The following is a 19,441-nucleotide window of genomic DNA, read 5'->3' on the forward strand; positions in this document are numbered from 1 at the left end:
ATTAGTATGTGTCCCATTTTAGTGACGAGGACACCAAGGCCCAGAGAGGCTCAGTATGTTGCTCATGGTCTCACAGCACTGAAGTGGCATAGGCAGGATTGAGAGCCAGTTCTCTGACCCCAGGACCTTTGTTTTATCCATTATGTTGAGTTTCTGCCTTAATACAAGGGAAGCTAACGGAGCCCCGCATCAGCCTGTCTGCTCAGACGTTAGGCAATATGGAATGGGATGAAGGGATCAGGTGAAGGGAAGGCAGGCTCTGTGGAATCTAGGTCAGTGGTTTCCAAACTTGGCTACACTTCCAAATCACCTGGGGACCGGTTAAACTACAAATCTCCAGGGAGTACCCGCATGGGAGCCAGGAGTATGTATATTTATTTTTGAAAATTAATTTTTTTTTTTAGAAGAAAGCTCACACTTTCTGTCTCCCAGGCTGGAGTGTAGTGGCCATATGTAGTGGATCATAGCTCACTGCAGCCTAGAACTCCTGTGCTCAAATGATCCTACCCCCTCAGCCTCCTGAATAGCTGTGACTACAGGTATGTGCCACCATGCCTGGCTAAGTTTTAAAATTTTTTGTAAAGATGGGGTCTCGCTATATTGCCCAGGCTGGTCTCAAACTTGTGGCCTTAAGCAATCCTTCTACCTTGGCCTCCCAAAGCGTAAGCGTGAGCCACAGTGCCCTGCTGAGGAACATATGTATTTAGAATCTCCCCAAGTTTATTCTGAGGCTGCTGGTCTGGTTCAGTTCCTTGGACAGGCTTTCGGGAACCATTGCATTCTAACTGAAGTCCTCAAATGATCAGGTGATTATATCCCAGTAAAATTCTGGGTGCCTGGCAATGCCACCAAAATCAGCCTTTAGGGGTTGAGCACTATTGCCTTGCTTTAAGATCTTTGGTTTGTTACCTGAAACAGACACTCGATCTGTCATTGAGGATTTGAACTTTGAGTATATAGGAGATGTCAAGTTGGCAGACTCTGCTATAACAGAAAGAGTTATTTGTTATTTAGAGCTGTTGTTCTTCCTTCTTTCCCCTTGAGATTCCTGCCCACTCAGTCAGATTAGAGCTATATAAACAAGCTTGTACTACTGAGCTAGCACACATCTTGTAAATTTTTTTTTTCTGAAGTGCTTAACATTGCTGATGTCAGAAAAAAAAAAATCCACTGGATTTTAATGGGCGGGGGCAAACAACGTGAATCTGATATAACATGGAGGAGAGGGTAAAATATCAACAGAAATTCTTATTTGGCAGCATAAATATTCAGACTATATCACAGTCAGGCTGTGATTACCTCTCCTACATGACATTTCCCTGAATAGGTTTTGAGGGCTGGGCACTAAGAGTGGCAGGCATGATGTTTAAGGCTTTTAGCTGCATGTGATGATGATTTTAGTGGCATTGTAGGGTAATTGCAGTCGTCCTCCGTGTAGCGAGCTCTGCATCAGGATCACCTGAGGCGGTCGTCAGACTGCTGAAGGCTCCATCTCAGATGCAGGAGTCAGAACGGAGGGTGAGGGTTGGAGTGGGCTTCGCCATTGATTCTCGTGCCAGTAGCCTGCAAATTACACTTGGCCAAATACTGGCCCAGAACAAGACCGCTGGTCAGTCTCTACGTTCAGCCTATGCTAGGGCGTTTACGTGACGTCTTTAAAACCAACCCTGCATGGTAGAGGGTTCTCATCTTCCAGATGAGGAGCTGGAAGTCCAGGGTGGGAACATCAATTGCCAAAGGCCACTCGATAGCCTCAGTGAGGGTAGCGCTGCGATGTGATTCCCAGCCTGGCTTCAAAGCTCCTTCGTTTTCCATGTCATCGAGCCCCTTCCTTCCTGCTCTGCTCAGCGTCATTGTCTGCTACACCCTAGGCCGTGCTTGCTCCAGAGGGACTGAGCTATAAAGAAAACAGCAGGCATTTGTTGTAACTGCCAGTTACAAATGCCAGGTAAGTTTGGAATAATTGCAGGCACAGTCCTGACTTTTACAGGCTTTGCTAATCTGTTTGTCACAGATGTTCAATTGTTCTGTTATTCACAGGGTCTCTCCTCACTGTATTTTCTACCTTCCCCATGTAGTACCTTCTTACAAACTGCTTGTGAATTCCTGAGTTTAGGGCTGGCCCCTATCAATAAACCCTGGGGACAATCTTCACCTGTGATTCCACACATGGGTCATTTTTGGTAAAGAGCCTTCATTTGGGGGCAGTTTTAATGGCTTGTTATCCAGATGAATGTTCCAGAAAGTGTCCACTGCATTTTGGTGGAATCTCATCAGTTCCATCATTCATTTGAAAATATTTGAGTACCTACTATGCGCCAGGCCCTGTTCTAGGTGCCACAGACAGAGGGTGAACCCAGCGACAGAGCCCCTGCCTATGCAGAACTGGCCTTCTAGCGGGGGAAATCCCTAATCCACAAGGAAACGAAGAAGTCCTATGAATTCAGGTAGGTGCCAGTCCCTGTTAGCTCACCCTCCACTCTTGGCTGTCTCCCCCTTAATCTCTTTGAGATCAGATCATCTTCGTGGTATTTTTCTCCCGTGGGTTTAGCGCGGTGCTGAACCCCCTCCTGGGGCTGCAGGGTTCCATGCCCCTGTGTGCTGCAGCCTGGGCTGAATGGCAAACTCCGCCTCCCCCGGCGCCTCATCACCCTTCTACTCCGATCTCAGTTGTCACCTCCTCCTGCTCTGTGCCATCATAATGGAGCACTTACACATCACTATGTCCCCCTTGTGAGCATGTCTGTTACCTCTACTGGACTCTGAGCATTTTAAGGAGAGCGCCTGTGTCTGATTTCTCTGTGTATCCCCAGGGCCTAGCGTGGAGCCTTGTGAAAGTAGATGCTCGGTACATTTGCTCAAAGAATAAATGTTCGGTCTCACAGAACCTAGTGGCGGGTGGCGGTGTTACAGGAATTACTTCATGGGGAGGGATGCTGAGTCAGACTGGGGGCACTCCACCCTGGGATTTTTGTGATTCTTTGAGACGTGCAGCGGAGAGCACTGCCATGAATAGAGGAGAAGGGCTAGGTAGGCAGTGACGGTGGAGAGAGGTGGCATGGAACATTCTGGTGAGAGCCTTTGAAGCAAAGTTAAAACTTTGAAGTTCTGAGGTTCTAGATTGAAGCTGGAAGGAACTTTAAGGATGCTGGTTTTTATAGCTAATGTCCAGCTGAGGTCTAGACAAGCCGTGGCTTGACTTGCTTCTGACAGCTAGCTAGTTGCAGAGCAGGGGACGACCCAGGCCTCCCAGTTCAGAGGGCTTTCTCCTGGGCTGGGACTGTGATTTGTGATGGATAAGGGAACAGAAAGCACAGAGAGGTGAAGTAACCTGCCCCAGATCACACAGCCAGTAAGTGGTGGAGTCTGGGTTCAGATGTGGATCTGTCTGATGACAGAGGCCAGCTTGTAACCACTAAGCTATATTGTCCCTTCTTGGAGGTTGTAGAATGCATGGTCTTAGCTTATTTTCAGTTTTCCTCTTTTGTTAGCCATGAGTCATTATAGGAAAATAATATTTTTATTTTTATTTATTTTTTTATTTTTTGAGACAGAGTGTCACTCTGTTGCCCAGGCTAGAGTGCCATGGCATCAGCCCAGCTCACAGCAACCTCAAACTCCTGGGCTCAAGCAATCCTCCTGCCTCAGCCTCCCAAGTAGCTGGGACCACAGGCATGTGCCACCATGCCCGGCTAATTTTTCTATACATATATATTTTTAATTGTCTAGATAATTTCTTTCTATTTTTTTGGTTGAGACGGGGTCTCATTCTTGCTCAGGCTGGTCTTGAACTCCTGAGCTCGAATAATCCGCCTGCCTCAGCCTCCCAGAGTGGTAGGATTATAGGCGTGAGCCACGGCGCCCAGCTGGAAAATAATATTAACACACTTTCTTTCTATTGAAATGCAGCTATGTGTTTGCAGAAAAAACACTGACATTCTTCAAACATTAAAGTAAAAGTCCCTGGATTATTTACTATGTGTATGTACATGCAGTATATGTTAATATAAATAAAATAAAGAAGGCTCTCTTTTTCTCTACCACAAAATTTAAAAAACTCCTATTTCTTTCCATTGTACCCCATGTAAAAGAAGTATTTATACCATGTTGCAATGAATGAAAATCTAGTCCTTTAATTTCATGAGCCCCAGCCTTGCAGTCAATGAATTTAATTTAAACCTACCTATGTAGGTTTCACATCCAGTTCTCTCTGACATCTGTTGACATAGGGACTAGAAGGTAGGTACATTATTATTTTAGAAATGATTCTTTCTAGACACAGAAAAGTTAAATTGCTTGTCTGAGTTTCAAAAATGAGTTAATAGAGGAACCCAGAATAGAAGCTTTTCTACTGAGTAGTAGACTCACTAAAATTCCTAACATAAAGATTGTCTGCGTTCACTTAGTAGTTTGAAGTCCAGACCCTGGAACATCAGCCTGTTTTAACACCCAGAAATGCTTCTGTGGGTGGGAGGGGGAGGCCAGGGATAGGCAGAGGGAGAGCTGACACGTTTGTTTCTAGGTCACGTCCAACTTTACCATGATAACACAGTTTTCTAGGCGGAAGAGAATACGCTCATTAAAGTGAAAGTGTTCATTTTAAAATACAGCAACAGAAACCCACAAGGGCTGTGTTTCATAGATAAATGAGCAAACATTAATGGGCTCAATTTTTGTTTTTCATGCCCTGTCATATTCTGTATTAAGGCAAGGGAGTAGGCAACTAAATAGTTGTTTAAAAATGGAACCGTGTTGTTCATTTAACTTTAAAAGCCACTGATTGGAATAATAATCAGTGTTTCCATGTAGTACTATATTCATAGAAATACTGATATTACAGTGGGTAGAGATAATAGAATGATGCTCTTTATCTCTTTTTGTAATCTAATTCTAAAACATCCTTATTCATAAATGATGAAGAAAGCAGGCGATGTTATTCAAATGGGATATTTTGGGCAATTAAATTCTTAGCCTAAATTACGAATTCCTGTCTCTCCTCCCTCTTTCACTGAGATTTGTTTTTATGGAATGACCTTTGGTACCAACTTATTTTATAATACAATGTTTCCCGAGTTTTTATTATAAATTGAAATTACCTTTTCTGTGAAGTATGGTATTTATAAAAGTTTCTTTGATGAAAAGCCTGTGAATTTTGTACAAATAGCCCAGGCAGGTTCTTAGATTAGTGATAACATTTGTATAGGACTTTTATGGCTTTACACCATACTTTCACACTCAGCTTTTCTACCCTTCCTGGGCGGAACCCGGTGGAATTCGCGTTTTACTGATGAGAGTAGCGTAGAGGAAGGGGCCTTGGCATGATTCTGAACACAGAGCAGGCATTCGCTAAACAGAAATTAACAAAAGGAACCCAACAGGTTATTCAACTTGCTCAAGGTCGCGCAGCTAACATGGTGCCACACCAAGAATGGAACTTGCTTCTTTACTCAAAAATTCCACATGCCTATTGTGTCACTGTTGTCAGGCTTTTAAAAAGACCAAATTAAATATATTCATTTTTCTTGAGGTGAAATTCACATAACATAAAATTAACCATCTTCAAGTGTATAATTCAGTGGCATTTAGTACATCCACAGTGTTCTACAACTGTCACCTCTATCTAGTGCCATAATATTTTCATCATCTCTGAAGGAGACCCAGTATCCATTAAGCAGTCACCCCACGCCGTCCTCACCCCAGCCGCTGGCAACTAGTAATCTGTTTTTTGTCTCTATGGATTTACCTGTTCTGGATAGTTCACATAAATGGACTCACACAATATGTGACATTTTGTGTCTGGCTTTTTTCACGTAGCATAATATTTTCAAAGTTCATGCGTGTTGTAGCAAGTCTCAGTCCTTCATTCCTTTCTATGGCTGAATAATATCCCATTGTATGGATACACACATTTTGCTTATCCATTCATCCACCAGTGGGCATTTTGTGGTGTTTCTACCTTTTGGCTATTGTAAATAGTGCTGCTGTGAACATTTGCATACAAGAATTTGTTTGAATATTTGTTTTCAGTTATTTTGGGTTTGTACTTAGAAGTGGAATTGCTAGATCATTTGGTAATTCTATGTTCAACTTTTTGAGGAACCGTAATACTGTTTTCTACAGTGACTGCACCATTTTATATTCCTACCAGTAATGTATGAGGGTTCTGCTTTCCCCATATCCTTGCCAGTACTTATTTGAGGGTTTTTTTTTAATTATAATCATCTTAATGGTATGAAGTGGTACCTCATTGTGGTCTAGATTTGCATTTCCCTAATAAATTATTCATATTTTAATGCACAGAATTAATCAGAAAATGAGCTTTGGCAAGACAAAATCAACATCAAAATGATTGGCTTCATCTGTCTTCAGGAGATTATTTAAGAGCAGCATATATTCACTCCTAGGGTATATGATTCTGGGCTGAAAATAAAGAACATGTTGCTTTGGGATTAGAAGAATGTATGTGGGTAGTAAGACCACAATTATCCCTCCTTTTTTAATACCTCTTAAGTAAATGAGGAAAAATAAGAAATTATATCTTTTTTTTTTTGTTTTCATGACATCTGCCAAAAGATACTTAGTTCTTTGCATTTCAAAGCTTTCTTTGTATAATTCCTTCCTGACTTAATGGTCTATTCATTTATTTTTGCAGTGTGAGTGAAGACGCCCAGGATGGCTCAGGGATCCGGGGATCAAAGAGCGGTGGGGATTGCGGACCCAGAGGAGAGTTCTCCCAACATGATAGTCTACTGCAAAGTAAGGCATCTGGTTAAATGCTGTGCGTGCTGCCTGTGTGTAGGGTCGTGTTCTGTGTGGGGCTGACTGATGGGTTGGCGGCAAGACAGATGTTTTCTGCCTAAATTGCCTTGACTCATAAATGAATATTTTCTTCTCATATCCTCTGATTCTTTCGTTCTAAAATTCAAGCAAGTTAAGTTTTATTAGACTTGAACACTTGGTATCTAACATTTGAAAAATATTATACCGTTTAGTTTTCTTTAAATCCAAAGGTTGCCTAAGCAATGCAGTTGGAGACATATTCTCCTTCAGTATAAAGGCTTTAATGTAAGATTTATTAATGTAGGTTCTTTGAACTCATAGTATGTACAAGGTCTGGGCTGAATGCCATGGGAGATACAGAGGTATGTTCACATGAGATATGCTTACAGTTGGTAGGAGATATAAGATATACACAACTGAGTGTAATAGAGTCTGAATGTTAATTTCCAAAATGGTGGAGCATGTAGAGTGTTATATAATCTCAGAGGAGGGGGTGATTTCTCCCAGCCACAGCTGTCAGAATAGGCTTGTGGAGGAGTGGTCTTTGAACTCAGTTTTAAAGAATGGATGGGATTGCTTTATGTGGAAAGCAGAGAGGAAGAACATTCCAGCTGATGAGATGCGTTCAGAAGAGGCACAGAGCTGAGGAAAGTAAACAGTAAATTACAAGGAGTAAATGAAGGTAAGATTTTAGGAAGAGAGGCTGAATGGAGCCAGATTTTAGTGTTGGCTTATAGGCAATTTAATTGTGACAAACCTGTGTGCTGGGAATTGTAAGATCAATATCTTTTTGGAATTATGCGTCTTGCCCCAGTGTGCCCAGGGGATTGTTATCAAGATAGAGTGGAGGCTCTAGAGGGGATATTTCTGTATCTGTGTGAAAGGTAAAAAGGACACTAATCTTGCCTGGGAAATGCTTTCAGAAGTGAGAGGGACTGATAAGAAGTATTAAAGAGTTTGAATTAAAAATGACTTGGAAACTGACTGAATGTGGAATTAGGAGAGTGAGTAGAGGGTCAAAGATGAGTAGGTTTTTGATGTTGGGTGAATGAAAGCCATTGATGCTATGAGTTCAAATAGGGACATTTGGAAGAAAAATTCATTTTAAAGGAAGAAACTATGGCACATACGTTTATTTTTGCACATGTTGAATTTGGGGAAATAATTGCTTCTTATTATACACCTTCCTAATGTTTGCATGTTTGTGAACATTAAGCCTAACATTATATGTTAACAAGGAAATGAGTTAATGTTCATTCATTTCAGTAACTGTCTGAGTTGTCTGCTCAGTTCTGTGCATTCTGTAAGACTGTGTTCTATCTATGTTAATCATATGGGCAATGTTGGACTAGATATTCCTGGATGATCAATATGGCAAATTTTTGTCTTTTCCTTGTAAAAATAGAGCTCTCAAATTGTTCTTGCTTTGAGTGTAAAATTCTGTAATCTTTGCTTTGCAAGAGAATTCTTAGATAACCCATCTCTAAGAAAGATGCTTATTAAATTATAAATAAAACATAGATTAATGAGGCTAAGCAATTAGTGGAGCATCATACAAAATCATAGAAAGATGTTTATTCATTGTTACCTTCTTAACCAACCCCAAACTGCAGGACCCTGTGCCAGGCTGGCAGGAACATAAGCTTTGGAGTCAGACCTGGGTTAAAATTCCAACTTTAACACTTTCTAGCAGTATTAACTTAAGTTGGTTATTTAACTTCCATGAGCCTCAAATTTTTTCATTTATAAAAAGAAGAAAACATGCAGGAGGAAGGTTATTGTGAAGATCTATTTAGATAAAGTGAGTAGGCATCTTATATCCTACTTGTCCCATAATGTGGTCTATAATGAATATTTGTTTTTCTTTTATCTTTAGGTCTTGTAGAGACAGTGACACTTGGGGAGGAAATAAATTATAAAATGTATAAATGTTGGTGATGTTAATAAGTTGACTAAAGTAAATTCATACACTGAGTTGCTTTTTTGAGACACATTGAAACAATATAAATATTTTTTATATTATTCAAGGGATTGCAAAATCCATGGATTATTAAAGATGAATAGGAAATGTAAAGGTCATGCAATCTGAACGCCTTTCTACTAGCATGTTTGGTATTATATTGAAAGGAAAAAACTTCCTACAGGTTTGTGAGAACTTAGTTTTTACTTTCGGAGTAGTATTAGGGGATCTTTTCTGGTTTTAGAAGCAAAGTTGTCAATTGTTATAGTTCTTTAGAGAAATGACCACTAGTAATGACAATATTTCTTGCTTCCTTGTGACAAATTTGTGAACGGTATGTGTGTGTTCGTGTTATTTACTATATTAATTAATTGCTATAAAAGGGACGTTGAATCTGTTCAATCTATTAGAAAGAAAGAAGGTACACTTATTGCACAATGTGGACCCAGGCCCTGGAATAATTTTAAACCTAGTTAACTGGACATAATTATTTACACCATGGTGGTACTTGAACCATGGGATAGTCACATAAATTTCTACTGCCAGAGCTGTAGCCTGCCGTTTGGCTAGGACCAAGAACTTACCCACAGTAGGACATTATCCTCAAGGTATCGGTAAAGGTCAAATCTTGAAGCCTGAAACCAATGGCAATTGAAAGCATTTTCTATGGATATCCTTTTTGTGTAATCATTTATTCAAGATCGTAACCATCAAATCAAATCTTTTCTTAGATATCTACAACTAAAATTTACATTTTAAAAAAGGGTACTTTTGTTTTTGTTTTCTTTCGTTTGTTGTTTCTTTCTCTTGTTGTCACACATTTTCAGTGTGAAATTTTTGCTTGGACTGTGTTGTGTTGATTCAGACGCTGACATTTAAAAAGCCAATTCTAGAGAAATGAAGCTTCTGGTAAACTTTTGAGTAATAAGTGGGATGATTATGTCCATAATGTTGTTGTGACTTTTAAATGCCATTTAGAATGGTAACCTTCTGACATATGAGTAATGAGGGGTGGATTTCTTAAGCCCCCACACTTTTCAGAATACTCTTCATTTTCTTTTCATGTTTTCATGTCATTAACTGTGAGAAGTAGCATGTTCCCAAGGCATGACTTATTTATTGACTTGAACAGAGTTTCTAACTTAGTTTTTCATCCTTCATATTCACATTTTGGATTGGAGGTATGTATGAAAAATGTATTGGTTACATTAAAGATATATTTAAAAGAAAACCTTAATTATTTGTTAAGACACCCAGACCTGTTAACCCTTTTAATATTCCTAGATCCTAAGGATCCTGGGTTATCAAATTGCCCGATGGAATGATGAGATTTGAATCTAGCTATACATCATATCAGTTAGGGGTGCTTTGTAAAAATGCCAATCCTCAAAGGACCCCCTCCACAAGCCATTTTCATTTTATAGGTCTCAACTGGGTCCTAGGAATCTGAGTTCCAAGATGTTATCAGAAGAATCTGATGCCCAACTAAGCTTGAAAAACACTTATTTAGCATCTTTTACAATATCCAGGTATAGTGTGTGTTGCAAAGTAATGGGAAATTTGGTGTTTTGAATTAGAGTTTTGATTTCATAATTATTTGTAGATCTCTCAAGATGTAGAAGTGCCAAGCTCTTATCCTAGTGTTAGAATTAAGGGGCTTTAGTAGCTTTATCTTAGAGATTTTCTTGTCTTATTTTATAGATGAAAAAAAATGAAAGGTCTGGAGAGGATGATTAGCTTGCTTAAGGTTACTCAGCAATTTCCCAGGGAAGCTGTGATTGTATCCAGGAAGCCTGGCTGCCCCGTCAGTGTCCTTTCTACACACCATGGTTCTACCATGTCATCAACCACAAACTGCTATTGCCACATTGTTGGAGTCCAGTAGCCATAGGTTACATTAAATTGATGAAAATAATATGTGGCGGAACTTTGGCTTTCATGCTCATTCTGGAAGAGTGAGCATGGGTTAATGTCTCACATTTGTACTGCTACAGTTTCATTCTGCTTGCTGGGACTTCTGTTTCTTGGGTAAAGATTTTCTGAAATGTTCCCCCTCTTTTATGACTAGGAATTCTTTTGAGTAATATTAGGTTGCTTTCTGAATTTGTTTGGTTTTCTGAGTGGTATTAACAATGTTTGATATATTTGACATTTTTCCCCAACTAGACTGGCAATTTGATTTGGTAGAACTTTGGGCTCTTAAATGGTGGGTGGACAGAGAAAATTATATCTTCACTTGACCCAGGCTTGGGTCAGGAGGCAGTACAGTGGGGTGGAAGATGCCAAACTGGGGTCTGAGGGCTCTAGGTGTCTGGTTCCAGCTTTGGTTCTCTGCATGGGAAACTTCCTCTTCCTAACTCTGTTTCTTGTTCTTTCTCCCTCTTTCTTTCTTTCCCCTCTTCCTTCCTAATTATGAAATATTTCCAACACAAAAAGAACATATTCTGTGTTCATGAAAAATAGAAAGAAGAATTAAAAAATGACCTCTGTATATCCAGCATTAGCTTAATAAATAAAATATTACTTTGACTTCATTTCCTCTTCTGCCAAGTGAAGGAATGGATCTAAATAATGTGCAGGTACTTTTCTGAAATGATTTCAAAGTTCCATTCTATAATTTTTTGATCTTTTGGAAGCTAATATACTTCCTTGATATTAAAACAATGTTGTGAGACTTTATGCACATTTAAAGGTCTTTTGAACTTTTCTGGAAATATTTTGGACAGTTGTAGATAATCTAAATTGGATTGAGATTAAACCCAATTTAGTCAGGCATTGGAAGAAAAAATATTAATTGTAAAGATTTAACATTCAACAGGGAAAGTTAGATAAAGTATCTTCTTGGTGGCAGCCTGTTTTTTTTGGCTTGCTAATAAGATTTAAGACAATTGTACAATTATTTTGCAGTTACCTATATAATTGTATATTATATAGGTAACGGCAACAGCATTTAAGTAGCAACATTGTACAATGTCAATAATATATAGTGTCATGGATGAATTAGGAGTTTTAGAGGAAGAAGAAAAAGCCAATATTCTTGTATATCAAAGGGGTAGTTGTATAGCTTTGTTGTTGATGGCTTTCTTTACCCATTAGTTTCTAGTTATTGACTCCTTTTCTGCTGGTGAGTCTACCCTTTGTGTTGCTGTGATACCCCAAGGTCACTTTCCCTAATGAGCTAGGGCCCTTGGAGTCCTGGGCAGAAGTTGGTTTAGGCATACTTCCAGAAAGTAAACGTAGCACTATTTTAGTTACATTGGCCGTGGCATGCAATAAGAAGGGAAAAATCTAGCCTGGAAGAGGCAAAGCTATGGAGGAAGCTAGGACTAGGATGTTGTTTTGGAATTCACAGATGGCAGTGGTAGAACCCACATAATTGAGAGTCTGGAAACCTGCAGGTCCTGGTGACCAAGGCAGGATGAGGATTAGAAACTAATCAGTGAGTATGTATGAAGTGGTGTTTGTATGCCAGATATGTTAGATGTTAGGGCTGAGTCATGAATGAGCCCATAGGACAGTGAGGGAAGAGGTAGGGAACAAGCAATTGCAGTGCTGGTAGAGGCAAGCTGAGGGGGAAGGGAGATGATGGTGTCGTAGAAGACATCCAGAGGATTTGGACCTGCCTTAATTCTTGGAAGATGAATAGGAAAAGGGGAGAAAAGGTGCAGGAGGCAGAAGGACTAGCATGTACAAAGGCACAGAGTTGTGATGTTGTATACTGAGTTCTGGAAACTGCAAGTGGCTGTTTTCATGGAGCTAGAAAGATTGAGAAATAAAGGTATATAGGTAAATCAAGGTCAGATCGCAAAAGACCTTATGTGTCACGTCAGGTAGTTTGGAACTTGTACGGATATCTTTGCTTTGTGCCTCCACACCCATGTTCTACCTCTCTACATGCTGCTCTCTGCCCTAGAGGCTGAGCCATGTGGACCACGTCTACAGGGCTCCTGTGACTTCTATCTTTCAATCAAGTTTGGTCAACAGAAGTCTGAGGAGAGATGGGAGGGAAGGAGAAGAGCAAAGTCAGGGTGTTTCTTCCCCTGGCTTTCGATCTGCAAGGTCTTGCACTTGCTAGACGCCTTGACTGAAGGTCATTGACTCTCTCAAGGCAGGCCACTCCCCTCTTCTAGATGGTCACACCCTTTTCCTCTACTCATCTGTTTGGGGCTTGGGGTGGTTCCAATGTGTATTAATTATCTATTGCTGTGTCATAAATTATCCAAGAAGTCAATGGCTTAAACACAACATTGATTATGTCACAGTTTCTGTGGGTTAAATAATCCATGTGCAGATTAGGTGGGTTCTCTGGCTCTCAGCGTCTCTTAGAAGGCTGCAGTCAAGATGTTGGCTGGGGTTGCAGTTTCATCTGGAGTCTCAACTGGGCTCACCCATGCAGCTGTTGGCTGCATTCAGTCTCTTAAGGGCTGTTTGGAATGATGATCTCAGTTCTGCACCAGCTGTTGGCCAGAGGCCATTCTAGGTTCCTTGCTACAGAACAGCTCACAGCATGGCAGTTTGTTTCATCAGAGTGAACAAGTAAGAAGAGTCAGAGAGGGAGGGTGGGTAGGTGGTGGAAGCCTTAGTCTTTTATAACCTAATCTTGGACATGATATCCCATCCCTTTTGTTAGTAACAAGTCATTAGGTTCAGCCCTCAGCCAAGGTGAAGGGTTTACATGAGGGTTTGAGTATCAGGAGTCATTGGAATCCAGGAGATCATTGTGGGCCATTTTAGAAGCCATCTTCTTGTGTGGTCCCCAACCCCCAGGCTGTGAACTGGTACCAATCCATGGTCTGTTAGGAACTGGGCCTCACAGCTGAAGGTGAGTGGTGGACAAGTGGTGAAGCTTCATCTGTATTTACAACTGCTCTCCATCACTCTCATCACCACCTGAGCTCTGCCTCCCCTCCACCCCCATCTCCCGGTCCACGAAAAATTTATCTTCTATGAAACTGGTCCCTGGTGCCAAAAAGGATGGGGACCGCTAATTTACAGCATAGTTCTACTAGCCAGGGGTTTCCTTTATAATTGCTCTGTGCCCTCATGCTTCTTTACACTTGGTCATTTTGGCAATAAACTTTCCTTGAATTGTCCTATATTATGTGTGTCATTTATTTACTGATTAAGACCCTAACTCATGCAAGGTATTATCCCACAAGCAAAGGAAAACCATTGAGACTTTGTTTTACTTGATGAGAAAATTCTCCATAAAAGGATTGAAAGTGGGGGAATCGTGTGTTCAGTGTGGGGAATGGGATCTCAAGTAGAGAAGTCAGTGTGGAGCTCAACGTGTGGTCAACGTGGAGAGAGTTCAGTGTAGAGGGAGAGTGTAGGAGAAAGGGTAGGATCGTGGGCAGGGGCAAGGTTTGGAGATTTTACAGGAATTCAAGAGAGGAAAAATGATGTCCAAACCAGTGGCAGTGGTAATATAGATGAGGGGATAGACATGTTTGAGAGATGTTTAGGAAGGAGAATCAACTGGACTGGTTACTGATAAGATGTAGGGAGGATTTGAGGGTAAGGAGCAGGAATGACATGGGGTCTTTTCACTAGGTTATACCTAGGAGTTCTCAGAAAGTCTCCTGGGACAAAATTTTGAACCCAATACCTGTAGAACTGGATCGCCTGCCCCTCTCTTCCCTGTTTATGGATAAATTAAGAGTGCCGTGGAAAGAGTATGTAACTGGACCGAGATATCTGGGTATTTATTCTAGCTGCACCACTAGCTCATGTTTGGCCATGCTTAAGTTGTTTCTACTTTTTGTTAAGTTCAGTTCTTTCATTTGTGAAGTGGGGTTAGCTAGTCTGGGTGATCCCAAAAGCATTCTTCAGTTCCAACATTCTAGGGTTTTCATAATCTAAAATAAACACACATTTTATTATTTGTTCCTTCTTCCTAGCTTTTCTTTTAAATTTTTTATAAAAAGCTAACCCAGGCAAAACTTTAAAACCAGGTATGTCAGAATGTTTAAAACAATGTTTGGTCTTGAACACTTAGGGCTTGTTTTCTTTCTCTCTTCTCTTCTGTCTTCTCTTTTCTCTTCTTTTCTTTCAACATTAAATAAAATTCCCAAGGACTAACTTCAGAGAGTGTTTGGGGTAACTCATTTAATTGTTCAGTCTGCATTTTAAAATTCCTTTCGTTAAATTTTTTGAAGTTTTTTTTTTTTTTTTTTTAAATCGCCTTAGGAAAAAAACTGTTCTGTTTTCCTTTTCCCCCAGGATTAGACTTGCTGGAAGAAAAGCTCCCCCATCACATTATCTTGGTTGGCAGGAGACAGGCGTGCAGGCAAGTCCCAGACCAGTGGTATCAGTGTCCACAGATGAAGGGATGGTATATTTAGTGTGGGGAATAGCTCAATGTAGTTTAATAGGATGTGTTTCCATGAGTATAACTTTCTCATTTGAAAAACCTCTGGTGTGTTTAAGTCTTCATTTCATCTTTCCAATTTTTCTCCCCTCATTTCATTTCAGAGAGTGTAAGATTTTACATTTTGGCAGTTTATCACTCTTGCTGTTGACACTCCTTTGCAGTATTCTTACCCTCTGGAGAACTTGAATGGTCACAGAGCACATTCCCTGTTGGCAGGATTTTGAACAAGAGAAATTAAAAGCTAATAGTTAATCTGTGAAAAAATAAGTTTTAAATCATTGGAGGATAGGGGGATTACTTTTAAAGATTCTATTAGTTTGCCGATACAAATACAAATCAAAACAGAAAATAGAGCTTTTGATTAGTATTCTTGATTCTAAAAATGTATTCCAATGAGGGAATGGAAATATATGCAAAGACATAAATATATAGACATATGCCTACTTCAAAAGAATATTGATAGCTCTGTAGTAAATAATATCCAAAGATTGGAAATAAATCAAATATCCATTGAGAGGAAACTAGTTAAATAATTACAGTGGAATAGGATTCGTATTTGGAATGATCCTGTAGTTAGCCTACTGGATTTACCTCCTGGTAGACCCAATAATTGCCTTGGAAGGAAGATGGCTACTGACATTCTGGGATATGGTTAGGGGAATATTCTTTGCTTTGTAAACCCTATAAAATTTTATCATTATTTAAATAAAATTTTTGTTTTATTTGTTAAATACAATAGTTATGTAGATTTCCTCAAAAATTACCTTTTCCCTTACCCTTTATTACTTTCTTTATCTCCCTGCTTACACCTGAAATCATTTTTAGTATTTTCTTTAGTGCAGGTCTGCTGAAGATAAATTCGCTCAGTTTTTGTTTGTCTAAAATGGCTTTGTTTCATTTTTACTTTTTGAAGGGTGTTTTTTTCTAGAGATAGAATTCTAGATTGTCAATTTTTTTTTTTTCCATACTTTGATGATAATTGTCGTTGTCTCTTGGTTTCCGTTGTTTCTGTTTGGAAGTTAGCTCTAAGCTTTATTGTTGCTCCTTTGAATGTAATCTGTTTTTCCCCTTGGCTGCTTTTAAGATTTCTATGACTTTGGTTTTAGCAGTTTTTCTATGAGGTGTAATTTTATTTTTTATTTGTTCTCCTTAAAGTTCATAGCACTTCTTTATATTTGATTGGTACTTAGAAAATTCTCAGCCATTAACTCTCCAAAGTTTGTTTATATGTAGTTTTCTCTTTTCTGTCTTCTTGGGATTGTGTTCATATGTTATGACATTTTTCTTCTGAGTTTCATGTGTCTTATGCTCTTTTAAGTAATTTCAATTCCTTCATCATTTTGTGTTTCAATACGGATATTTTCTGCTGACTTATTTTCCAGTTCACTAATTCCCTCTTCAACAGTTGGATAATCTGGTTAAATTTATCCCATTGAATTTGTAACCTTAGGTATTACCCTTTTAACTTCTTAAATTTCCATTTAATTCCTTTTTATAGTTTCCTGCTAAAGTTCTCTATTTTGTCATTTGATTCCGAAACATATTAATAATAAAGTCTATATCTGATACTTAAAAATCTTTCTAACTTGGACTGTTTCTATTATCTTTTTCTTTCTTCTTCTTCTTTCTTTTAGTATTTCTAGTTATTAAGTTCTAGACATTGTTTATTTTACTAATGTCAGAGAGATAATTTGAGGCTCTAGGAGAATGTTATCTTATTCCTAAAAGAATTTAACTATTTTTTTAAGGTCAGTCAATTAAAATAGAGGCATGTTACCTTAATCTAGTCAGATACAGAAATTATTTGTAGCTGGAGTTTAGTTCTTCTTAGGACTAGTATGTTTCTAGATCACCTTTACTCTTTATAGGGAGTCTTTCTGGTTCCAACCAAAACTTTGGGTGTTCATTCCAGCCCCTTCTCCCTGGTGGACTCTGACCTCTAATTTGTGTCCCGTAAGCTCTGTGAGACTGCCAAAAGCTCTGTTCAGCTTCTCAGTCATGTTTTCACTTAAGAAATTGACAATGTCCTTGAGAGGAAAAAGTACCTGCACTTGCTGGGCTCACCTTCTTAGCTTTCTTCTTCTTTCAGATCACGGCCTCACAAATTCTTACTGCCTTGGTTGCTCTCTAATGCCTTCAAATACGTTTAACAAAACATTTTTCAGCCTTTCTAGTTGCTCTCAGCAGGAGAGTCATTCTGAAACATCCAGTTAGCCATTGCCAGAAGTAGAACCCCAGCACATTGGTCTTGAAAGAAGATGGATCCATCTCTTACAGCCTCAGTTTGCTCTTAAAATGTTTCAGGAAAGATGGTTTCCTGAGTGTTGTATTAGATTAAGTTGGTGGTGGTAGAGAAGAAGAAAAAGTGAGAGAAACTTTCATCACATTTAGGAAATAGAATTGAGAGGGTGAGAGAGAAGGACTCAAGGCTGGTGGCCAGGATCTGGCTGGCTAGCTGGGTTGGTAGTGGTGCCCGTCACTAGGGTAGGTAGCAGGAGGAGGATTATGCTGGAGCCTAATGTTACCACGGTAACAAGATGGTATTCATTCACTCCAACCTAGTTCTGCGAAACTCTAGAAAGGGGGAATAAATCCAGGCAAATAACCCTCATAGGACATGGACCTGAAAAGAAGCTTTATTTGGATTGGAGGAAATCTTACCCGGCTCCAGAGACATTTTTGGTTTAGAAAACAGGAAGTAGCTTCTGTCTCTCAGTATGACACTTCTGAATATTCCTGTATTGGTTTCCTAGAGTGCTGTAATAAAGTACCTCAGACTGTGTGGCTGAAAGCAACTGAAATTTATTCTCTCACAGTTCAGCAGGCGAGAGGTCTGAGATCCGGGCATTGCGGGGCCATCTCCTAAGGAAGGCTCCAGGGAAGACGCCTTTCATGCCTCTTCCTAGCTCTCTGTGGCTGCTGGAAATCCTCAGTGGTCCTTGGCTTGCAGCTGCGTCATGCCAGGCTCTGCCTCTGTCCCACGTGAGCTTCCTCCCCGTGTGTCTACCTCTGTGTCTTCACATGGCCTTCTCCTAAGGACACTGGTCATAGGATCGATTTAGGTTCTCCCACCCTCCCAATCCAGAATGACCTCATCTTAACTACTTACCTCTGCAAGGACCCCACTTCCAAATAAGGTCACTTACACAGGTACCAAGAGTTGGGACTTCAATATATCTTTTTGGGGGACATAGTTCAATCCATAACAATTTCTAGTTTGCCTCTGCCTGAAATGTAGTGCTCTTGGTAAAAATCAAATCAAGAAGTAGTGTATTTATTGAACTTTTGCTTCTGGCAAAGCACTGTGTGAGGAATGAAAAGTAGCATAGCACACAGACCGAGAGTGGTGCAACATTAAGGAAGAAAATAAGCATTTATTGGCCACCCACTGTGTACCAGATACTATGGTGGGTGCTGTAGGCATACCCAGTCATTTAATCATCAGAATAGCTTGTTAGGTAGGTGGTGTTCATCTGATATTTAGACACGGAAAGTGAGGATCAGAAGGCCTGAATAACTAGCATTAAGTTGGTGGTATCAGGATTTGAGTCTAAGTTTGCTTGATTACTTTTATTACAAAAAGTCTGTGGTTTGGGGGACGAAATTGAGTTACATAAAAAAAAAATTTAAAAAAACAAAGAAAATATCAAGATTGTTTGAATTAATTATAAAAGACTTGGTGTGGACAAGGCAAGCTTATAGAGGAGGAAGAAATTTGAAGAAAAGGCTTGCATTATGTCCTTAAGAAAGGGTAGGATTTGACCCAGTAGAAAAGACTTGAGAAGTAATTCTGGGTAATGGGAGGGATGTGAGCAAAGGCCTGGTGATAAGAAAACATCAGATGTTTTTAGGAGACAGTATATTTTACAGTATTAGATAGAAGAGATGTACCTAACCTAATTATAGCCTTACTCTTCATATGAGGACCCTGATGCAAGAAAACAGAAACACTTTTAGCTCTGTAACTCACGTGGTAAGATATTGGTAAAGCTGAGCTTTCCACCAGCTGATTTTCTTCTTTCCTTGTAACAAATAATTGTTTTCCATTTTAAAAGTAATAGTTCAATTTCAAAAGAATCAAAGCATGAAGTAGAGGGAAAAAAAGTCTCATATATTCCTACCATGCAAATATGACTAAAGTTAACATTTTGGTCTGTTTCCTCCGAGTCTTTTAATTTGTATCAGTAATATATATATAATGTATTAACCTAGGGCCGGGCGCGGTGGCTCATGCCTGTAATCCTAGCACTCTGGGAGGCTGAGGCGGGTGGATCGCTCAAGGTCAGGAGTTCGAGACCAGCCTGAGCAAGAGTGAGACTCCATCTCTA

The 19,441-nt window shown here is 39.7% G+C and overlaps 1 protein-coding gene across 1 annotated transcript in view; it reads left to right on the plus strand.

The window, feature by feature from the left end:
- The window catches only part of RGS6 (regulator of G protein signaling 6), a 541,364-nt gene that overhangs the window by 17,551 nt on the left and 504,372 nt on the right, over positions 1-19,441 (plus strand). The window contains exon 2 of the mRNA XM_069465091.1: positions 6,653-6,756. Within this exon, the coding sequence (XP_069321192.1) occupies positions 6,673-6,756 (84 nt within the window). The 5' untranslated portion in view covers positions 6,653-6,672. The remainder of the gene's footprint in view (positions 1-6,652; positions 6,757-19,441) is intronic.

The sequence above is a fragment of the Eulemur rufifrons genome, chromosome 2 (genome assembly GCF_041146395.1).
Source record: "Eulemur rufifrons isolate Redbay chromosome 2, OSU_ERuf_1, whole genome shotgun sequence".
Lineage (NCBI taxonomy): Eukaryota > Metazoa > Chordata > Mammalia > Primates > Lemuridae > Eulemur > Eulemur rufifrons.